Raw genomic sequence first — 20997 nt, forward strand, 5'->3', positions numbered from 1 at the left:
CCTTTGCCCCCTGGGAGCACTTGCTGCCTTTGGCCACTCCCCCGCCCATTTCTGAGATTCCACACTGCCCTAGCTGCTGTTCTCCTGCTGCTCCCCACCAGTCTCTTGTGTGGGATCCTCTTCCTCTGCCTCTCTTCTGAAGCAGTGCCCCTCAGGGTTCTGTCCAAGGCTCTCCTCTCACTCTACACCCTGTCCCTGGACAACCTCCCACTTCCCCTATTCTGTCCAGATACTGATGACCACAGCCCCGCACACGTTCCTGACCTCCAGGCCTGTGTAACCAGCTGCTGGCCTGCTTAACACCCTCCTTGTGATCACCCACAGGCACTTCAAACTCATCATGCCCCAAAGAGACTCCTTCCCTCAATCACACTCTTCCTCTTGAGTTCCCCTTTTCACTGAAGAGTACCACCCAGGGACTTTTCCTTGTGGATCAGTGGTTAAGAACCCGCCTTCCAATGCAGGGGATGCAGGCTCCACCCCTGGTTTCCTTGGTCTCAGAACTAAGATCTCATGTGCCTTGAGGCAACTAAGCCTGCAGGCTACAACTCAAGAGTCCCTGGGCCAAAGATACTGCATGCTGCCACTAAGACCCTACTCAAACTGCAGAAAATGAATGAACAGTACCACCCAGCAGCCCAAGCCAAGAATAAGATTGCCATCTGCGCCTCAACTCTCCTTCACAAAACCAACCACTTAAGTCTTCATTTTTCTCTGTCTCCACTGTCACTTCCCTGGTAGATGCTACCTCACCTCCTGCCCACATTACTGCAGTGGGCTCCTAATTTGTCTTCCCTCTCTCTATTCTTTCAGTGTGAAGGCCCACATTGCAGTTGGGGTGATCTTGTTATTTTTTAAAAGCATATCTGACCATGTCACTCTCTACTTGTCTTGCAATGGTCCTGCACTGCCCTCAGGATAAAGTCCAAACCCCTAGCAAGGAAGATTACATGGTTCCCAAGCCCTAGCTCCCTGCCTACTCTCCTGTTTCATCTAATTAATTGTTCTAAAGTCTCAGTGCTTCCCTGGTGGCTCAGCAGGAAAGAATCCACCTGTAATGCAGGAGATCTGCGTTCGATCTCTGGGTCAGAAAGATCCCCTGGAGGAGGAAATGACAACCCACTCCAGTATTCTTGCTTGAAGAATCCCATGGGCAGAGGAGCCTGGTGGGCTACAGTCCATGAGGTCGCAAAGAGGCGGACACCAATGAACGACTGAGACCGCCCACCGCCTCTCTTTGGACCACAGATGTTTTCAGCTCCTGCCACTCCAGGCCCTTCCTTGCCTTCTGTCTTCAGTACACGTTGTTCCCTCTGCCTGGACTTTCCCTCACTCAAGCCTGGCTCTCATTTTCAGGCCTCAATTAAAGGCCACTTCCTCCAGCATAGCTTCTTGATGGTCTCCCACGTGCCTCAACTGATATCAGCGAAGAGTTCAGGGTGGTATCATACAACTCCTGCTCCCTTATGCCTCCCCTACAAAACTACAGGCTCCCAGAGAGCAGGGTAAGCAGCTTATGCATGCTGAACCCTAGTGCCTTGAGGGGCACCAGCCAGCGAAGACTTCTTAAATGTACCAATGCCACTATTTGAGGGATAGCACGAGTATTCCTAAACCTCAGACCCTGTTCCTGTGAACACACTGAAGTCCTAGTGGCTTTTTGCCCCCAGCCCTAGGGCTCTGAGGAGAAAAGGGTCTGCGGTTCTAGCCTCATACAAGGTCCCATTCACAAAGCTATTTACTACACTCTCTCCAGCCACCTCCCCCCAGAACAACAGTGGCCTTTCTCTGCAGCAGCAGTCTCTTGGAGGAAAGCTTCTGAGGGTTGTGCTCTGGGAAATGAATGGGGCCAGCCTGGGGCAGGCAGGACAATGGCAGGGCAGGCCAGTGCCGTCAGACCCCTGCAGGGAACAGCAGCTCTGAAATGAGGCAGCCAGTAGGGAAATCCCCTGAGAGCTGGGAGAAGCTGGAGGCCAACAACCTCAAGGCTGCTCTGCCCCTAAAAGAAATACCAAATGCCCAGGATCTCGTGCCCAATAAGAACATGGAATTCTCAGTCTCCACGCCTAGCAGGGATGTTTTGAGTTGAGTGTGTGCTGGTCGCTCAGTCATGTCCAACTCTTCAAGATCCCATGGACTGTAGCCCGCCAGGTTCCTCTGCCCATGGTTCTCCAGGCAAGAATACTGGAATGGGTTGCCATTTCCCTTTTCAGGGGATCTTCCAGACCCAGAAATCCAACCCGAGTCTCCTGTGTCTCCTGCATTGGCAGACTGTTTTTTTTTTCTTTTTGGACCACTGAGCCACCTGGGAAGCCATGTTTAGTACTGCTTTCTTGAAATCCCTTGGGTAGGCATGGAGGGAACTGGAAATGTCAAGAATCAACTACAGTTCAAGTCAGGTAACTGCAGGGAGGAATACAACTCATACAAAGAGAACTCTACTGGGCACTAGAAGACAATCTAGAAAAATGAAAAAATGAAGAGACACTGCTTCTGAACCCCAAGAAATAGGATAGGACATAATACCCAACATAAATCATGCAAAGAATGGAAAAGCACCCAATATTTATTTATAATAGTAGATCATGTGCTAGTGATTCTGCTAGAACTTGACAAAGTATTTTATAGCAACATACGAAAGGTGTAAGAGGGACTTTCCTGGTGGTACAATGGTTAGGAATCCACTTGCCAAGGCAGGGGGCCCAGGTTCTATCCCTGCTCCGTGAAGATTCCACATGCCATGGGGCAACTAAGCCCAGGCACTGCAACTGCTGAGCCTGTGTGGCCTAGAGCAGGTGCGGTGCAACAAGAGAAGCCTCTGCAAAGAGAAGACTGCTCTGCAACTAGAGAGTAGTCCCTGCTCAGCACAATGAGGGAAAGCCCATGCGCAGCAATGAACACCAAGTGCAGCCAAAACTAATAAATACGTAACTTTTTAAAAAGGTAGGAAAAGTTGACTTGCTATATGGATGTGCAAAAGGAATAATATAAATGTACTGTAGAGTTTGATGATATTAACCAGAAAAGGCCTCCTTGAAGAAACTAAGATTAAGGAGAGTTGGGAAGAGAAAGATGCATATAAAGATATGGAAAGAGTGATGGGGTCTAGGAAACAGGCTGGCCTACCCGAAGCGGGATCGTAGGGGACAGTAACAAGACCTACAATTAGTGAGATGCGGGCTGAATTGAGGAAAGCATGGATCCTAAGCTGGGGAGTTTGGGCTGGAAAGTAAAGACACTGAACAAAAGCTTCCAGCACACACACACAAAAAGGATCTCCTTGGGACAGAACCTTCCGCATCTGATTTTTAACTGGTACGTCCGGTGTTTGTTCTGTGTGTTCCCAGAGCCATGCCTGTCAGTCCTGTTTAGAATCAGCAGAGGTCTCAGCACCTAAGCACAGGTCTTCCGGTGGCAACAGAGGAGAGTTCAGACCAATCTGGGGTCCCTGCCAAACCAAATGCCTCAACAACACTAACCATATGTTTGGCACAATAGAATTCACCAAACGCTTTTACACAAATCGTCCTGATCTCACAGCTAGTTAGCGGCTGAGTTGGGGCTCACACAAAGCTCTCCCAGCTTCAAGTCCTGTCCTCTCTATAATCATGCTACTAGGGTGGTTTCTGCAGAGATAGCCCCTGAGCCCTGGAGTTCAGTCTGCTGTGAGTGGGGTATGATTAATTAATCAGGATTTCAAATACATGTTAATCTCCTCAAATCATGACCCATTTCCTACGGGAATCTCAAAGAATTCACTCCCTTCTCTCCCTTCCTTTGGAAGAACTCTTAAAACTATTTGGTAAATAAATAAATAATACTATTTGGTAGAAACAGCCTAACCTAAAGGCCTTAGCAAGATAAGTATCATTTGATATGCTGTGTTCAGTGAATTGCTGGGTACCCATGGGAGGTGGAATGACTTTTACTGATGGTCTTACTCTCTTGAGCAATAGCACTACCCTTCTAGTCAGCCAGTCTCCAAAACTTCAGAACCAAATCTGATTTCAGCCTTAACAACCAGACCTTGTTGATTTTCCTTCCAAAATGTCTTTCAAATCCTGCCCTTCTTCTTTGCTCTCACATTATCTTTTGCTGTCTTCTCATTTACATAATATCAGAATTCTTTTTGTAAACATTCTTTTTATCACCATATATTACACAAACCTCACTGGTTCTCATTTCCTACCACGTCAGTCTGAATATCTTTATCCTCACACCACCCTCCCACCATACTCGCCCTGACAACCTAATTTCTTTCTGCTCTACGAAGACCAACACTCTTACCATCCTGAGGCTACCTTCATGCTTGATTCTACACCAGAACTTGGCTTTTGCTGTTCCCTTTGTCTGAAACGGCCTCCTCTCTTTCCTTGACTTAAATAATATCTAACTACCCCTCCCCTGGCTGTTCTCATTAGCATCAACTTCTTCCTTGTCTCTAAATGTACCTTTTTGGTATACATCAAGATTCAGCAATGATGTACTATCTTTTTATTGTTTCACATTGCTTCATTAATTACATTTCCCAACAAGAATGTAAGCTCCACATTCTTGCAAATTATCTACCAGAACACTAAGCACTGAGCTGAGCATGGAGCTATTTGATAACTGTCTGCCATCCAACGGACTGACTGCAAGCGCCTCTGATCACAGGTCAGCATCTGGAAGGCTGGCAGATTGGTCCTGTTTCCTCCGTGATTTGATGCCAGGCCACGACTGGTGACTACAGATCTCACTGCACCATTTTATGGTAGCTTTAAATACTGGAGGAGAAAGTGCTGAAAATCAAGACTGAATGGAGCCACTTCACTCTGCACATTCGAAGCTCCCTTCTCACACAGCCACATCTTAGTTTGCTATCCTGTAGAAAGAAGAGAATCTTGAAGAAGTCATTAAAGGTGACAGAGGGATACAAGGGACTTCAGGGCCTGTGCTGAAATCAGAAGTAAAAGGCAGGAAGATGGGCTTAAATTATAGCAAAGGAGGAAATTCCCTGGTGGTCCAGTGGTTAGGACCTGGCACTTTTACTGTCAGGACTGGGTTCAACACCTGGTCAGGGAACTAATATCCTGCAAGCCATGCAGCGCAGCCAAAAAAAAAAATGTACTGAAGGAAAATTTGGTAACCAAAAGAGTCCTCAGCTATTCAACTCATGGAACCACAGGGGATCAGTGAAAATGGGAGCCCCTCAACCTTCTGAACCACCTCAAGAGATAGCCTATTTGGAGTCAAGAGTAAAGAAGAGGATCCCTTAAGACTTAAGACTTCTGCGATTTTCCCCTCAATTCTGTTCATTTGCTCTAGGGCCACAAATTCAGGTGCTCTTCCAGGCCTTGAAAATGTCTTCCAAATCCGACTCCAAGTTTGTTGGGGGCCACAGATTTCCTGGCCCCTCCTTACGCTTCTACATCATTGTACTTCTTCCATTTCCCCTCCCATTTCATCAGGCTACTCTGTTCTCTGTTTTGTTTTTTTTCAAACTTTCATTTTTCACTGGTTTTCAGGAAGGCAGATAGGGTTCCTGAAAAAGTCCTGGCTCACTGAAAGAAAGGGCACAGGCATTATGTTTTCAGAGGCTCAAAGAACATAACAGCTAGAAGGAATCAAATCTGAGAGGCTGGCTACCCTAATTTACTCATCTATTTACTCAGATGCTGGTGGGGAGGGTCTTCCCTCAGAACTCCACGTCTCCTTTCACAAGGGATCTAACACAACTTTTCATAAAGTAATGAATACTTTTTTCTCTTGAAACCAGAACCTGCAACTTTCTGCAGTCCTGCTTCCCTCCATGGGGCAAAGAAGTGACCTTGGAGGCCACGAGCAGGTCTCCACTTGAGTCTTTTCCCAAGGACAGTGACTGAGAAAAGAAGAATGCACAGTCCATGGTGAAATGGGTTTCCAAGCCACAGGATAAATCTTGAAATTAAGTTTTAAAAATAATTAACCAATAAAATGGATTTTTAAAAGTAGTGCCACTATGAAGATGTGAAGCAGATATAGATTAAAACCAGTCCTTACGTTTCATGGAACCTCAGCGTTAACAAAGCCCTTTCACATACAGCGGAGGCCCAGATCTTTAAAGCAATAAGGGACACTATCCAAAAGTTTCCAAACTCTATTCCATGGAGGTTACAAGCTTCCAGAACTCCTTTGTCTTTGTACCAATTTGGGGACTAGCCATGTGACCTTCACAGAATCATTTTTATTTCTGACGAACTCATTGTCATTAAACTTTTCACATTTTTTGGTCTACTCTGCTAAATACAATCAAAGGGACTCCGACAGTACTTTGACTATTAAAAAAAAAGCTAAATGAATTTGTTTATCAAAGGGTGCTCTTTCAGAAATGTTTCTGAGTATGTGAAGGTAAGCTTAGACTGCTCCTGTTCATAATGGTGATTAATCACCAAATGTTTCATGTGCAAATCCATTGCCATCTCTAATCTCACGCCTGGAGAGCACCAGGGTACATTTTGGAGAAGACTCAGCATTTCAGGGGACTTATTATTTGGAGCTCTGGATCCCTGTCATTGTTCTGGGAGTGAAGTCACTCAGTCGTGTCTGACTCTTTGCAACCCCATGGACTGTAGCCTACCAGGCTCCTCTGTCCATGGGATTTTCCAGGCAAGAGTACTGGAGTGGGTTGCCATTTCCTTCTCCTGGGGATCTTCCTGACCCAGGGATCGAACCCGGGTCTCCCGCATTGCAGGCAGACGCTTTACCGTCTGAGCCACCAGGGAAGATATTGTTCTGGGAGGCCAACATCTAACCTAGGTAGAAACTCAGCTGTACGTCTTGTTTCCAGGGCTCAGAACCTGAAGTGGGAGCAGGGAGCCCGAGGTGGCAAGGGTTTTCCCCCACCTCCTCCTCAGCCTAGGCCACCAGCTTTTCCTCTCTACAAACATTCCTCAGCCTGAAGCTTCTTTCTCCCTCCTCCACCCCCTTCCCCCTCCTCCATACACCTCACTCCAGATTTTGCCTCCTCTGGGAAAAAAAAAGGCTACATGCTGGGGAAAAGTTACATTTAATCTCAGATCCCTGATAAGGAACAGTTGCTTGGGTCTCGGTTTATTCTGAATTAGGAAAGTCATATGCTTCTAAAACAAGGAAGAGCCAGAGATCATAAAACAAATCCTTTCTATCCCCATCTAAGGAAGCCAAGGTAGCTCAAGCCTCTCCCATTCATCAAAATTCCTGGGAAGGAGATTCAATAACCTTCCCCTTCTCATATTCTACTATCATCACCCAACCCTGACCATTGGAAAAGTATGCCTTCTTTCTAACCTCATGTACTTCTGCAACAAAAAAGCCTGTTCACTCCGGTTAAATTCTTCAAAACAATGGAAAGATCTTTCGGTCACTCTTAATTTGTTTTGGGCCAGTTCAGAAAGTCGTGCCCAAAGCTAAATCAAATCCCTGAGTTTACCAACTAAAATTTCTAGAGCTTTACAGTTTAGAAAGCAATGTGAAATATTACCTGATTTGATTTGCTCCTTTCAACAGCACCATGAGAAAGATGTAATAAATATTATAATCCTCAAATGACAAGCTATGTGAAAATGTTTGTGACTGGAAAGCATTTCATATAAATGAGGAAACCAAAGGAGGCATGTGATTTGCCCAAGGTCACACAGTTAAGGGGAATGCCAGGGCTCAAACCAAGAACTCGGCTTAAATCTAGTACTTCTCCATCTGCTCTAGTCCTCACATGAGCTGTCTCTGCACAGAGAAAAGCTGTTTTATGGATGCAAACTCCTAACCCATCTGGCCATCTCAAAAACATTTGCCATGGAGAACTAGGGAAATGGATATACATGGCATAGCAAAACTCATTATCATTCCTATAAAAATAATTCACTATTATTATCTCTGCTTGCAATATCAAACACATTTTTAGAAACTTTTGAAAAGAACACACTAATGGGCAATAAATTGTCCACAGGCAAAAACGGAAAGGGACATGAACAGCTACAATTCAGCCCATCTTTCAGTAACAACTGATTAACACTGCAAGATCAAGATTAGCTGCGAATATTTCATGTTTCTTTGGACCAGGAGTCACTCCCCAAGAGGGGATTAAAGTCTCTCCACAGCCTTCTATTCCTTGAGCCACTATCTCTCTTCATAGACGTGGTCCTCCATCAGGTTGCTTATGTCCTAGAAAATACACATCATCAAGGAAGCCTTCTCTAATTGACCTTACTTTGACTACATTTGAAATTAACACACGAACCTTGAAAAATCTGAAATGGATGAACTTATACGTGCCGACATATTCATTCATTCCAATATTCGTTCATGTCAAGTATTTGGTGAGCATTCATCCAATGGAAGGCACTTAAGTCAGGCACGCAGGGATATACCTGAGCAAAGAAAACCCAATTCTTGCCTTTACAGAGTTTATAGGAGAGTGTTGCTTTTATATCTCTCATACCTTTCCTAGTTTCTCAAGTTAGACTGCATGCTCTCTGTAAGCAAGAACCGCACACTTAAATTTTCTCAAACACTGTTGGAGCGCAGTACCTTACACTAGGCTCCCTACACAGCAGATCGAAAAACTAAAAGAGAGTCCCTGCCTCAACAGTCTGAAATCCTCCCACTCAATCTCTCTAGTACAGTATAAAATTGTGTAACACTGTGAAATATTTAAAATCCACAGGGGTATCAAACCTGAGATGTCAAAAGATCCAACAGAACGAACCTACTGCTAAAGGGGTAAAGATCCAGTGCAGCTGGAAACACCTTGAAGGGGACTCAAGCCCCAGAACTGACCCGCTGATGAGGAAGAGAATTGGGGTGGGAGTGGAAGTGAAGAATGCTCTCAACCTGCAAAGCTGCACTATCCCAAGTGCAATGGGGTGCCAAAAAGCACCGTACTCTACTGCCAGAGAGAATAAAACTGCCCCACTCCCATTTCACAGGACTAGTAGACAAATCTCTTGGGCTGGCCAAAAAGTTCTTTTGGGTTTATAAGACTATAAGGAAAAACTGGAACGACCTTTTTGGCCAACCCAATACTTAGGGTGGGATAACAGTAAGAGCCTCCGGTTTAGAAGGCTTGCATCTGAGTCTAGCTTCTGCCACGAGTCAGGGAAGATGGCACTGGGCTAGCCAGGTATCCTCTCTGAGCCTCAATCACCCCTTCTGTAAAGTGGAAAGGAAAACCTCTGTCTTGTCTGCCTCACGGAAATACTGGGAGGTTCAAATAGATACATTTCTATGAAAGCACTCAGAAAAACCATGCTATACACACCCTGAGAAGACTGTGAGGGTGTCCAAACTCCCAGAGGAGCATCTCACTCCAGCCCAGGAACCTTCATTAACTCTTTCACCCTCAACACCTGGGTTTCTACCTTCTTACAACTCTGAATTCAGAGGAACAGTTCATCCCCAACCTCAAAGAGGCAAGTGTGTTAATTCTTAAATTCCAAGAGGGTAAAAGAGAAGGGCAGTCATGTAACCATTTCAACTCCCTGCCTTGACAAGAGTCAAACTAAATAGAAGCCACAAAAAGGGGAAGAGATGGAGGTTTAAGCAGTCACGTACACTATCTGTCCTTGTGGCTGTCTGCCTTCTCTCCACTGCCAAGTCAGGTCCCCGTCTAGGGACTGCTGAACTAATCTAAACGGGGCTCAGAGGCAATACAGAGATTAGTGTTTGGGGGAGAGAGAGATTATATGCATTTCAGGCCACATTCCACTGCCAAAAAGAAATTATCAACATGGATAATCAAAGGTTAACTGGACAGGGAGAAAACAACTCATTGCTCCTTTGCAAATATTCTTCCCTATCTCTCCAGTAATTCCCACCCCACCCCCAGGCCCAGTCCTTTCATCTGCTCGCTCAGTCCTCCAACCACCCATCCATCCAGTTAGGATGCGTGCAGCACCCACAAAACTATCCTCTCTCTAGGTTCTCTAAGGGTTGAAGAGAAGGGGAGGAAAGGAAAAGGCAGATACCTTTCGAAGTTGTAAAATGTAGTGTACTGATGAGGAGGCTGGGCAAACTCTGGGGGTGGGGAGGCGGGTAGGGGGTATGGGACATCCTGTGCTCAGACTCTAAGGGCCAGTGCCTCTGCATATCAGGCCTAAGAGCCCAAAACAAATCCTTCCGGCTCTAGGCAGAGGGAAGGCCCATTTTGCAGAGTCAAGCTTATTAAAAACGGCTTGGCAGATTATACCTAGAGCATTAGCTGGTTGGCCGATTTCAATTTAAACCCCAAGCTTGGAGAAGAAGAAATTCTAGGGTTGACCTATGCCATTCTGCAGGCCATTATCAGCCACTGGTAAAATCCAGACCTGTATGGGTGCAAAGTATGTTTCTGTCCCATCGTTCAGGCCAAGAACATCCTCCTCATTCTAGAAATGGGATCCACCCCATCACCAAGCCCCACCATTCCACAACAACCAGCCGGTGGAGGCCCACGCCCCTGCCAGAGCCCTTCCCCCCGCAGCTCCAACACCTAAAGCCAGTCCCAGTCACCCTAGGGGTCTCACGTGACCAGGCTTGTGCCCGCCTCCCACCCCTAAGCTGGCAAGTTAGGGACTCAAATTCAGCCTCTGGCCTGGCAAAAGTCAAAGGCGGCTAGAAAGCGTTTCCCCCTCTTTCCCCACTCCTTGCGTCACTGTCTACTGCTTGCACTTAAAAAACACTGATTAAGGAGATTACGTTTTGAACATGGACACATACACAGAGGGAACATAAACACACATGTCCAGACAATCCCCAGGGACCCCACCAATACCCACAGCCCACCCAGACCCTTATTTTGCAATCTTTTATCAAAATGCAACACCTTCTTTCCCAGTCTTTCCTTAAATAAGTGTTGAAAAACCACATTATTAGCAAACTTACCTGTCTATACTCTGGGGTAACCTTACACTCATGGTTTCTCGGTGTCTCCACGGTTTCAGAATCCCGTAGTTGTGATGTCTTGATCAGGACTGAATCGCTCACAATTTTTAAAGAGGTGAGAGGAGGGCCTCCCAACTTGAAGACAATCCTTTTTCCTCCAGCTCTCAGGACCCGGGTGACTGAAGCTCCATTCTACTTCTACCAGTTAACATGGTCTCCTTTCTTAGCCCCCCTTTCCCCTCCCCCCTCTTTAAAAAAAAAAAAAAAACAACGAAAGAAAAAGAGAAAAACTATGACCTTCTTAGAAACCAAAAACCCAACCACAAATCTCTTCAAGGTTAGCGCTGTGGGCTTAAAAAAAAAATCACAGAAAGAATGTGCCTTCAAAATATCAATCTTAACTGCAAAATATAGATTAAAAACATCCTTTTAATCCAGTTTTCCCAGCTGTCCTTACGTTGGCAAGAGCCTCAAGCTCCAAAGGGGAAAAAAATAATTCTCTGGTCTCCAATGCTTAAAACGACAACAACAGATATACTGAGGGACCAAAAAAAAAAAAAGATGAAAAAATCCAAACTGACACCTGGAAAAAAATCTTCCAGCTGATTTGCACAGTAAAAAAATAAATAAAACCATACAATAGTATGTACACAACAGCACTCCTTACAAGTCCAGTGCAACCCTGGGAAATCGAAATTATAAATTTCCTTGGAAAAAAAAAGCTTTTAGATGAAAAGGTTCTGAAATTTTTAAATGAGCCAATCGCACCAAAAAAAAAAAAAAAAACACCTGAATGCAATGCTTTTTACCTTTAAAATGGTAGCAATACCACAAACCAGAGAAAAATCTCTGAAAATATTCTCTTCTTTTTTTCCTTTAAACTTGCAGGTTTCTCCACCTACCCCAGCCTGATTCCCAGCCTAGGTTCGGCCTTTTTCTCAAAGACAATTTCCTGAGTTAGTTCTGTTTTGCTCCTCCACATCCAGGCTCCGAAATTTTCTCTTGCCTCAGCCTCCATGAAACGGAGCTTTCGCTTCTTCCCGTTTCCCCTGCTCTCCCTCTCGCCTGGCCAGGAAAACTGCCCCTTATTATTAATAGTTTGGATTATTATTGTGGATTTGAGTTCGGGGTGGGATATTCCTCCACACCAGCCTCCTGGACAATCCGATCGCCTGGCTTCTCTCGCTCGGCCTCTCTTTTTCCTCCCTTTCTGCCCCTCGCCTAACCTCGCAGACAAGAGCCCACCGCGCCTGGCGCAGGACCGCCGGCGGCCTCCGGCTCCCGGCCCCGCTTGCCCGCTCGCCCCACGCCCGACCGCCGCACTCCGGCCTCGGCAGCCGCGAGACTCCGCGCTCGGGCGCAGGCAGGAAAGGCGGCGGCGGCAGGCCGGCACCGGCGGGCGTCCGGCTCCCGGCGTCGCGGCCGCGCTCGCCTCCTTCCGGGCCCCTTCCCCCCGCGGCTCGCCGCTCGCTCGGGCGCAGGCCCCGCCGGCCGCCCCCTCCCCGAGCTGCCCTCTCTCCCCCTTCCCCGCGAGCCTTTCTCCTTCCCTCGCTCCGGCGGGGGCGGGGCCGCAGCCTGCCCCTCCTCCCGGCGCTGCCCGCCGGCCTTTCCCCCCGACTCACGCCGCGGCAGGGGGCGGGGGTGGGAAGCCGACAACCCTTCCCTTCTTTGGGTGCTGCGGCCGCGGCTCCAGCCCCCCCGGCCTCTCTCCCGGTCTCCCTGCGCGCCCTGCCCCGCCGCGACCCCTCGCCGCTGGTCCTCGGCCGGTTCCCTCCGCGGCCCCACAGTCGCCGGCCCTGCCCTTCGGTGCGGCCTAACCGATCCCGGGCTTAGCCGGATCCCCGGCTTTTCCCGGCCTGGCTCGCCGGCGACCCCGGCCCGGACCCCGAGAATCACAGCGCGCAGTCCCCGCCGTCGTCACCACTGCGGCCACCTACTCGCTGCTTTCCCTTGGGTGCTTTTCCCCTTTTTACTGCCCTGAGTTCTCAAGACCTGACCTTTGTTTTTTACCTCCCTTGCCACCCTGCTGCGGTGCCCGGCGCTCCTAGACCCCCTCCTCACGTGGACCAGTTTCTGCGTGCACGGTCGTCACCTCTGCTCCCCCCTCCCGGACCCCCGCCACTGCTCACTTTACCTCCACCTCATTTCTCATTTTTCAAACATTTGTCGCGGCCTCCTGCCTGGATGCCAGGAGCTCTCTTAACAGTTTTTTCCCCGTTTCGATGGCCCTCCTCACTTCTTAGACCCTCTGAAGAGACCCTTCTGGTCTTGCCGCCCCGATTGTTTGAGCATCTTACTACCAGTCTGGGTAGTGTTTGTGAACTAGATGGAAAATCCTTTCAAAGACAGTTCTATTTTCACAACCTCCTCTCATAGAATCACAGTTTCTAAATCTTTCCAAGTAACATGACATTAGTCAGAAGGTCCCAAGCGTTATGATTAAAAATAATTAAAACCAAAAGGAAAAAAAAAAGGGGGGGGACCAAAAGGAAGCTTTTTAAGTGAACTTTGTCTTTGCGCCTGGGTGATTGCTATTGTAAAATACCCTGCGGGCGGTGGTGTGTTTGCTTGTGGTCTCTCCCTTCCACACCCCCTTGATCTGGGGTGAAATACATGTATATGTGTATTTACCCATACACATCCATAAAGAGGGAGCTGAGTAACCTCAGCACTCATCACTGTTAGAAGTGATGAGTTTGCAAATAACAAGAGGAAAAAGAAACTAATAACCTGAATTATACCAGATACAAGTTAGTTTATAAAAGAAAGACTTGCACCCCATCTCTACCAACCCATAAGCCAGAACCCCCAAAGACAGGTGTTCCGCCGGAAATCAGGCAACACAGTTCAAATTGCTACTGACCTTGTTTATTCCCTTCCTATACTACCTGCAAAAACAATGGTCCCAACATTGTACACTTCCTCTGTAGTGATAGATCAGTAGTCACCAAACATTTTTCTTACCCTGCTTCTTTAATCTATGTAATATTTTTAAGCAATTATTTACATGTATTTTATTGTTGTTGTTTAGATCCTAAGTTGTGTCCAACTCTTTTGCAACCCATGGAATGTAGACCGCCAGGCTCCTCTGTCCATAGAATTTCCCAGGCAAGAAACTGGAGTGAGTAGCCATTTCCTTCTCCAGGGGTTCTTCCCAACGCAGCGATTGAACCCACATTTCCTGATTGGCAGGCAGATTCTTTACCTCTGAGCCACCAGGAAGCCCACATATATTTTATTACATACCTTATAAATCTTGCTCTGGAGTAGAAATATTGAAAGATTATTTAAAATAAAGATGAAGTACATTTTAAAATCATATTTTTTAGTGAATGTTAATGACTGGAATGAATCAGGACTGGAAAAGATACTTGTCAAAGAGGTAGACTCAAGCAGAAGTCCATTCTTGATTGCATTTATTAAATTATGATACTCATCTTCCAGTCCCATTCACCACGATGCAAAGACTTTGATTGAAATTCAACTAGTAAATTTACAGCTTAAGTCAATCAGTCTTTCTTGGATGATGGGAAGGTTTTACATTTTATATTTTAGCAAATGGGTTCAAACCCCCTTGAACGTATCATTTAGATTTTTTTAAACAAATTTAAAATTTTGTTTCTTAGTTTTCAAGTGTGCAGACAAAAATTTTAGTGATGAAACACACTCTTTTTGATAATTAAAAAAATAACAGGGACTTTCTTGGCAGTCCAGTGGTTAAGACTTCCAGCTTCCAATGCAGGGGATGTGGGTTTGATCCCTGGTTGGAGAACTAGGATCCCACATGCCACATGGGGTGGCCAAAAATAAATTAAAAAATAGCAGTTTTGGAACCATTTCAGTCGGATTTTTGAAATACTTTATAAGCATGAGTTTCTTTAGAAAAGCAGTAACATTCTCACTAATTAATAGACTCTCATCTTCACATTGAAGGGGCAGATTAAGTGGATTTTTGCTGGGTTTTTTTTTTGTTTGTTTATTTTTGAAAATACATGCTTGATAGTACACTCTTGCCAGCCATTTCTGATAGGACTGTGTAAGATGCTCTGTCAGATAGAACTTGGTAAAATGAAAATGTGTATCCCTGCTTTGTTCGGTGTCTCTTTTTAGGCCTCTCTCAGGAGATAACCAATGAATCTCACAGAACAAGAATTTTCATGGTCATTTTCCCTGTGTTTACTAAAAGTTGTAACATTTGTAGCGTTTAAGAGGCTTATTTTTATCCAGTGAATGGCATAGGTTATAAAGAAACTAAATGCCTGAACTGTGTGTGGCATTATGGCTGGTTCCTGGAAACATCCCACATACTGCACATGACAGATGACTTCGGAAGTGGTGATCCTGTGAGAGTGCTAGGTCAGTCTGTATATTAAAGAGAAATAATATATTTAATTAATATATTATTAATAATTATTAATATAAAGCTTACATAAGTTATTTTTGCTGTAGTTGAATGGTACTGTGAATGCACTGAAGTATTTTCCTCTTGTAGAGCAATGCATCTCAAACTGTGGGGCTGTGGGGAGACTCCCCACAAGGATAGAACTCCCTGAAGTTAGCTGGCCATTAAGTGAACTGCTAAATCTCAGTTCAGGGGAGGGGAAAAAAAGAAAAAATTAGATTGTACCCAAGACAAACCAGGTTGCAGGAGTCTGGAAGCAGTTGTTGGTGAATGAAAAGAGCACTAGACTAGGACTCCAAAGAACTGAGTTTGTTCTGGGCTGTATCCCTTTCTAGCTTTGTAACCTGATGTTTGCAGGTTGTATGGATTAAATAAAGTCAAGCCTGGGCTCTGTCAACCAAGGGTTCCCAACCTCTAGGCTCTAATACCTGAAGATCTGAGGTGGAGCTGATGTAATAATAATAGAAATAAAGTGCATAATAAATATAATGCTCTTGAATGATCTGGAAACCATCCCCCTTCTACCCCCAGTCTATGGGAAACTTGTCTTCCGTGAAACCAGCCCCTGGTACCAGAAAGGTTGGGGAACGCTGCTATAAACTAGAGCTCGCTGGGCAGGAAAACATGAATAAACTTTTAAAAATATTATCTTAATAATTATTTTACCTTTTTCCCAAGAACTCTGTTAATAAATGCACTGTCTCTGCCCAACATGGTGTGGGATATGTTGGGCATTCCTGTTTTGTTCATTAGTTGTTTTGTTAAATTTATTTACACCTCAGGAAACCATGGCAGAGAGGGGTTTTAGGTGATTTGCATGAAATTCCATTAGTCTGATTGTTTAGGCTTGAGTTTATACCTCTTTATTTTTAGGTGTGAGAAGCAAAGAGAAAAAAACCGCATTTTTTTTTTTTTCAGACAGATTCTAGAAACAGTATTTAATTGAATAGCTGAGGGTAAGCTGTGGTGGAAAAACTTGAATGGTTCACAGTGTGAGTTGTAGAGAAGCAACTTTTTCTTGCACAGACATCTCCAGTCCAAACCAAGTGTATCATCTTAGAAAGATGGACTCAGAAAGACAGATTTCAATTATTCTCCTTCTGAGATGCTCTTAGGAGACAGGCCTAGCAAATAAAAACATGGTGCTACGGTTTATCGGTGATCTTTTATCCCTCTTCACCCTTTATCAGTTGGAAAGATGATGTGCACAGGTTCGCTTAATTAAGTTGTTGTTTAATCCTAAGGGTGAGAAAATTTTGTGATTTATTTTTAGCTGATTCAGATTTCTCTAGCATATTGCTGGATAGGCAGAATAACCAACATTAAACTGTTACAGACATCATTTCATTGTCACTCAGAACATCCTGATCATTTAACCCGTTGTTGCTGCTGCTGCTGAGTCGCTTCAGTCGTGTCCGACTCTGTGCGACCCCATAGATGGCAGCCCACCAGGCTCCCCTGTCCCTGGGATTCTCCAGGCAAGAACACTGGAGTGGGTTGCCATTTCCTTCTCCAGTGCATGAAAGTGAAAAGTGAAAGTGAAGTTGCTCAGTCGTGTCCAACTCTTAGCCACCCCATGGACTGCAGCCTACCAGGCTCCTTCGTCCATGGGATTTTCCAGGCAAGAGTACTGGAGTCAGTTGCCATTGCCTTCTCCGTTTAACCTGTTGAGTTCCCAATAAAATTTTAATGGGAAAAAATAATAACACCCAAAACATACATAGTGCTTACTGGGTAAATACTCTTCTAAACAAACTGCAAGTGTTAACCACTAGATCATTTCAGCAGCCTTTGGAGGTGGTTATTACTATGTTCCTTGTTTTCAGATGGGAAACAGAGGCTCAAGGAGACAAAATAACTTGCTCAGGGTCTCAGAGCTGGGGAACCAGGCAGTCTGGCCACAGAGTCTATGCTTAACTGTCAACTGTGCTGCCTGTATGCTGCAGGCGTTGGTGAAAATAAAACAAACAAACAAAAAGCAAGGAACAACACATAGGCAAAACCTTATCAGAAGGAAGAAGAACAGCGCATACTGAGGAGAAACTGGGGAGCGTGGAGCTAGAAGGAGAGGTTAGCGGTTTAACTCCTCAGCCCTCTAGAGACTCGTTTTTCCCATTAAGCAGCGACCAGCAGATTTTACCCTAGAGCCCTCACTTCCTTCTCAGTGTCCCTCGAGATATCACCCCCTGAAAGTTGCTCGCTCATTACTTTTGAGGATCTCAAGGCATTCAGTGGAGAAAGGGGTCCTCTCCTTGACTCCCAGTGAGAGAAGGTCTGCACTGTCTGAGGTGCACCACTTAGGTATGCACTCAAGCCTCCTAAGTGGGGTACCGTCCTGCCTGTTGTTACCTTAGAAACCCGCTCTCTCCCATCAACACCCCTAGTAGCTGAGACAAACTGAATAACACGGGAAGGTGCCAAGAAAAGTTGTAAAGGAAAATGTGTGAAAGAAAATCAGTTTTAGATTGAAGGCTAATATTTTTGGAAGTTGGGTGTGTATGTGTGTTATTTTTTTTTAATCCCAATAAGAAAAAGTAACCAGGATCAAATGTAAGATACAAAGAGTGATACCAAGAAGAAGATTTAAAAAAAAAAAAATCACTCAAAGCCTGTTTAATTTATTTATTTTTATTTTTGGCTGTCCTGGGTCTCAGTTGCTGCATCGGGCTCTCTCTAGCCTCGTTGAATGCGGGCTACTCTTCATTGCACACCGGCTGCTCATTGCGGTGGCTTCTCTTGTGGAGCCCAGGCTGTAGGCACATGGGCTTCAGCAGTTGTGGTGCACAGGCTTAGCTGCTCTGTGGCATGTGAAATCTTCCTGGACCAGGGATCGAACCCATGTCCCCGGCACTGGCAGGCAGATTCTTATCCACTGTACCACCAAGGAAGTCCCCAAAGCCTGCTTTAAAAGTTGAAAAAATGGTCCTTTAAAAAATTTGAAATACAATAAATTACACATATTTAAAATGTATATAACTTGGTAAGTTTTGATATACATGAAACAATCACCACAAATCAAAACCTATTTATTATCTCAAAGTTTGCTCTTGCTCTTTGTCTTTCCTCCCACTGCTTCCGACTGGATGCAGCCAAGCTGACTACAGGTGTGTAGCTTTTATTAGTCTTCTCAAATAACCAGCTTTTTGGAGTCACTGAATTTTTTCTCTACTGTTTTTCTGTTTTGTTGGTGTCTGTCCTGATCTTTATTGTCTCCTTTCTTCTGCTTGCTTTGTATTTCATTTGCTCCTCTTTTTCTAGTTTCTTACAGTTGAAGTTGAGATCTTTGATTTGAGATCTTTCTCAGAATCTGGCTATACCGGTACTCCGATTTTGGATTTCCTGTCTCGGATTTCCTGTCTATGGAATTGTTAGAAATAAATTTTTGTTGTTTAAACTAGTCTATGATAATTTTCATACTGTTTATGGGGTTCTCAAGGCAAGAATACTGAAGTGGTTTGCCATTCCCTTCTCCAGTGGACCACATTCTGTCAGATCTCTCCACCATGACCTGCCCGTCTTGGGTTGCCCCATGGGCATGGCTTAGTTTCATTGAGTTAGACAAGGCTGTGGTCCTAGTGTGCTAGTGGAGGTGATGGAATTCCAGGTGAGCTATTCCAAATCCTGAAGGATGATGCTGTGAAAGTGCTGCACTCAATATGCCAGCAAATTTGGAAAACTCAGCTGTGGCCACAGGACTGGAAAAGGGCAGTTTTCATTCCAATCCCAAAGAAAAGCAATACCAAAGAATGCTCAAAAGTACCGCACAATTGCACTCATCTCACACGCTAGTAAAGTAATGCTCAAAATTCTCCAAGCCAGGCTTCAGCAATATGTGAACCGTGAACTTCCTGATGTTCAAGCTGGTTTTAGAAAAGGCGGAGGAACCAGAGATCAAATTGCCAACATCCGCTGGATCATGGAAAAAGCAAGAGAGTTCCAGAAAAACATCTATTTCTGCTTTATTGACTATGCCAAAGCCTTTGACTGTGTGGATCACAATAAACTGTGGAAAATTCTGAAAGAGATGGGAATACCAGACCACCTGACCTGCCTCTTGAGAAATTTGTATGCAGGTCAGGAAGCAACAGTTAGAACTGGACATGGAACAACAGAATGGTTCCAAATAGGAAAAGGAGTACGTCGAGGCTGTATATTGTCACCCTGTTTATTTAACTTCTATGCAGAGTACATCATGAGAAACGCTGGGCTGGAAGAAACACAAGCTGGAATCAAGACTGCCAGGAGAAATACCAATAACCTCAGATATGCTCTGCATATCTGACACCACCCTTATGGCAGAAAGTGAAGAGGAACTAAAAAGCCTCTTGATGAAAAGTGAAAGTGGAGAGTGAAAAAGTTGGCTTAAAGCTCAACATTCAGAAAACGAAGATCATGGCATCCGGTCCCATCACTTCATGGGAAATAGATGGGGAAACAGTGGAAACAGTGTCAGACTTTATTTTCCTGGGCTCCAAACTCACTGCAGATGGTGACTGCAGCCATGAAATTAAAAGACGCTTACTCCTTGGAAGGAAAGCTATGACCAACCTAGATAGCATATTCAAAAGCAGAGACATTACTTTGCCAACAAAGGTCCGTCTAGTCAAGGCTATGGTTTTTCCTGTGGTCATGTATGGATGTGAGAGTTGGACTGTGAAGAAGGCTGAGTGCTGAAGAATTGATGCTTTTGAACTGTGGTGTTGGAGAAGACTCTTGAGAGTCCCTTGGACTGCAAGGAGATCCAACCAGTCCATTCTGAAGGAGATCAGCCCTGGGATTTCTTTGGAAGGAATGATGCTAAAGCTGAAACTCCAGTACTTTGGCCACCTCATGTGAAGAGTTGACTCATTGGAAAAGACTCTGATGCTGGGAGGGATTGGGGGCAAGAGGAGAAGGGGACGACAGAGGATGAGATGGCTGGATGGCATCACTGACTCGATGGACGTGAGTCTGAGTGAACTCCAGGAGTTGGTGATGGACAGGGAGGCCTGGCGTGCTGCGATTCATGGGGTCACAAAGAGTTGGACACGACTGAGCGACTGATCTGATCTGATCTGATGATAATTTTTATAGCAGCCCAAATTGGCTCAGACAGTTTCACTGACTTTGTCTATTTTTTTAAATTCTCCGTTTTATGTATCTCTTTTCATAGCTTTGGGTTAGTTTGCCCTTTGTTTTCTAGTTCCTTAAGATGTGCCTGTGTTTGTGCTCAGTCACTCAGTCATGTCCGACTCTTTGTGACCCCATGGACTGTAGCTCGCCAGGCTCCCTTGTCTTCGGAGTTTTCCAGGCAAGAATGCTGGAGTAGGTTGCAATTTTCTACTCCAAGGGATCTTCCCAACACAGGGATCAAACCCTGTCCATCGACTAAGACTGCACTCCCAGTGCAGGGGGCTGGATTTGATCCCTGCTGGGGGAGCTAGATCCCACATGCTGCAACTAAGGGTTGTCTCATACAACAACTGAAGATCCAGCATGCCATAAAGATCAGGGATCCTGTGTGCTGCAACTAAACCAGCGCTACCAAATAAATATTTTTTAAAATGGAAGTTAATATATTTATCTACACAGTAACCATTTCTGATCCCCTTCATTCCTTTTTGTAAATTGGAATTTTATCTGGTATCATTCTTTCTGTTTGAAATGCTTCCTTTTCATCATTTCCTGTGTAGGTCTGCTGGTGTAGGTGATGTCTTTGGTATAATTTTTTTCCTACTTTCTTGTGCTTGGAGTTCACT

The 20997-nt window shown here is 45.1% G+C and overlaps 1 protein-coding gene across 1 annotated transcript in view; it reads right to left on the reverse strand.

The window, feature by feature from the left end:
• ARHGEF11 (Rho guanine nucleotide exchange factor 11) overlaps positions 1-12297 on the reverse strand; it is a 117370-nt gene extending 105073 nt beyond the window's left edge. Inside the window, 1 exon segment of the mRNA XM_070367371.1 lies at positions 10858-12297. Coding sequence (XP_070223472.1) covers positions 10858-10889 — 32 coding nt within the window. The 5' untranslated portion in view covers positions 10890-12297.
• Positions 12298-20997: the final 8700 nt, after the last annotated feature.

The sequence above is a fragment of the Bos mutus genome, chromosome 3 (genome assembly GCF_027580195.1).
Source record: "Bos mutus isolate GX-2022 chromosome 3, NWIPB_WYAK_1.1, whole genome shotgun sequence".
NCBI classification, from domain to species: Eukaryota; Metazoa; Chordata; class Mammalia; order Artiodactyla; family Bovidae; genus Bos; species Bos mutus.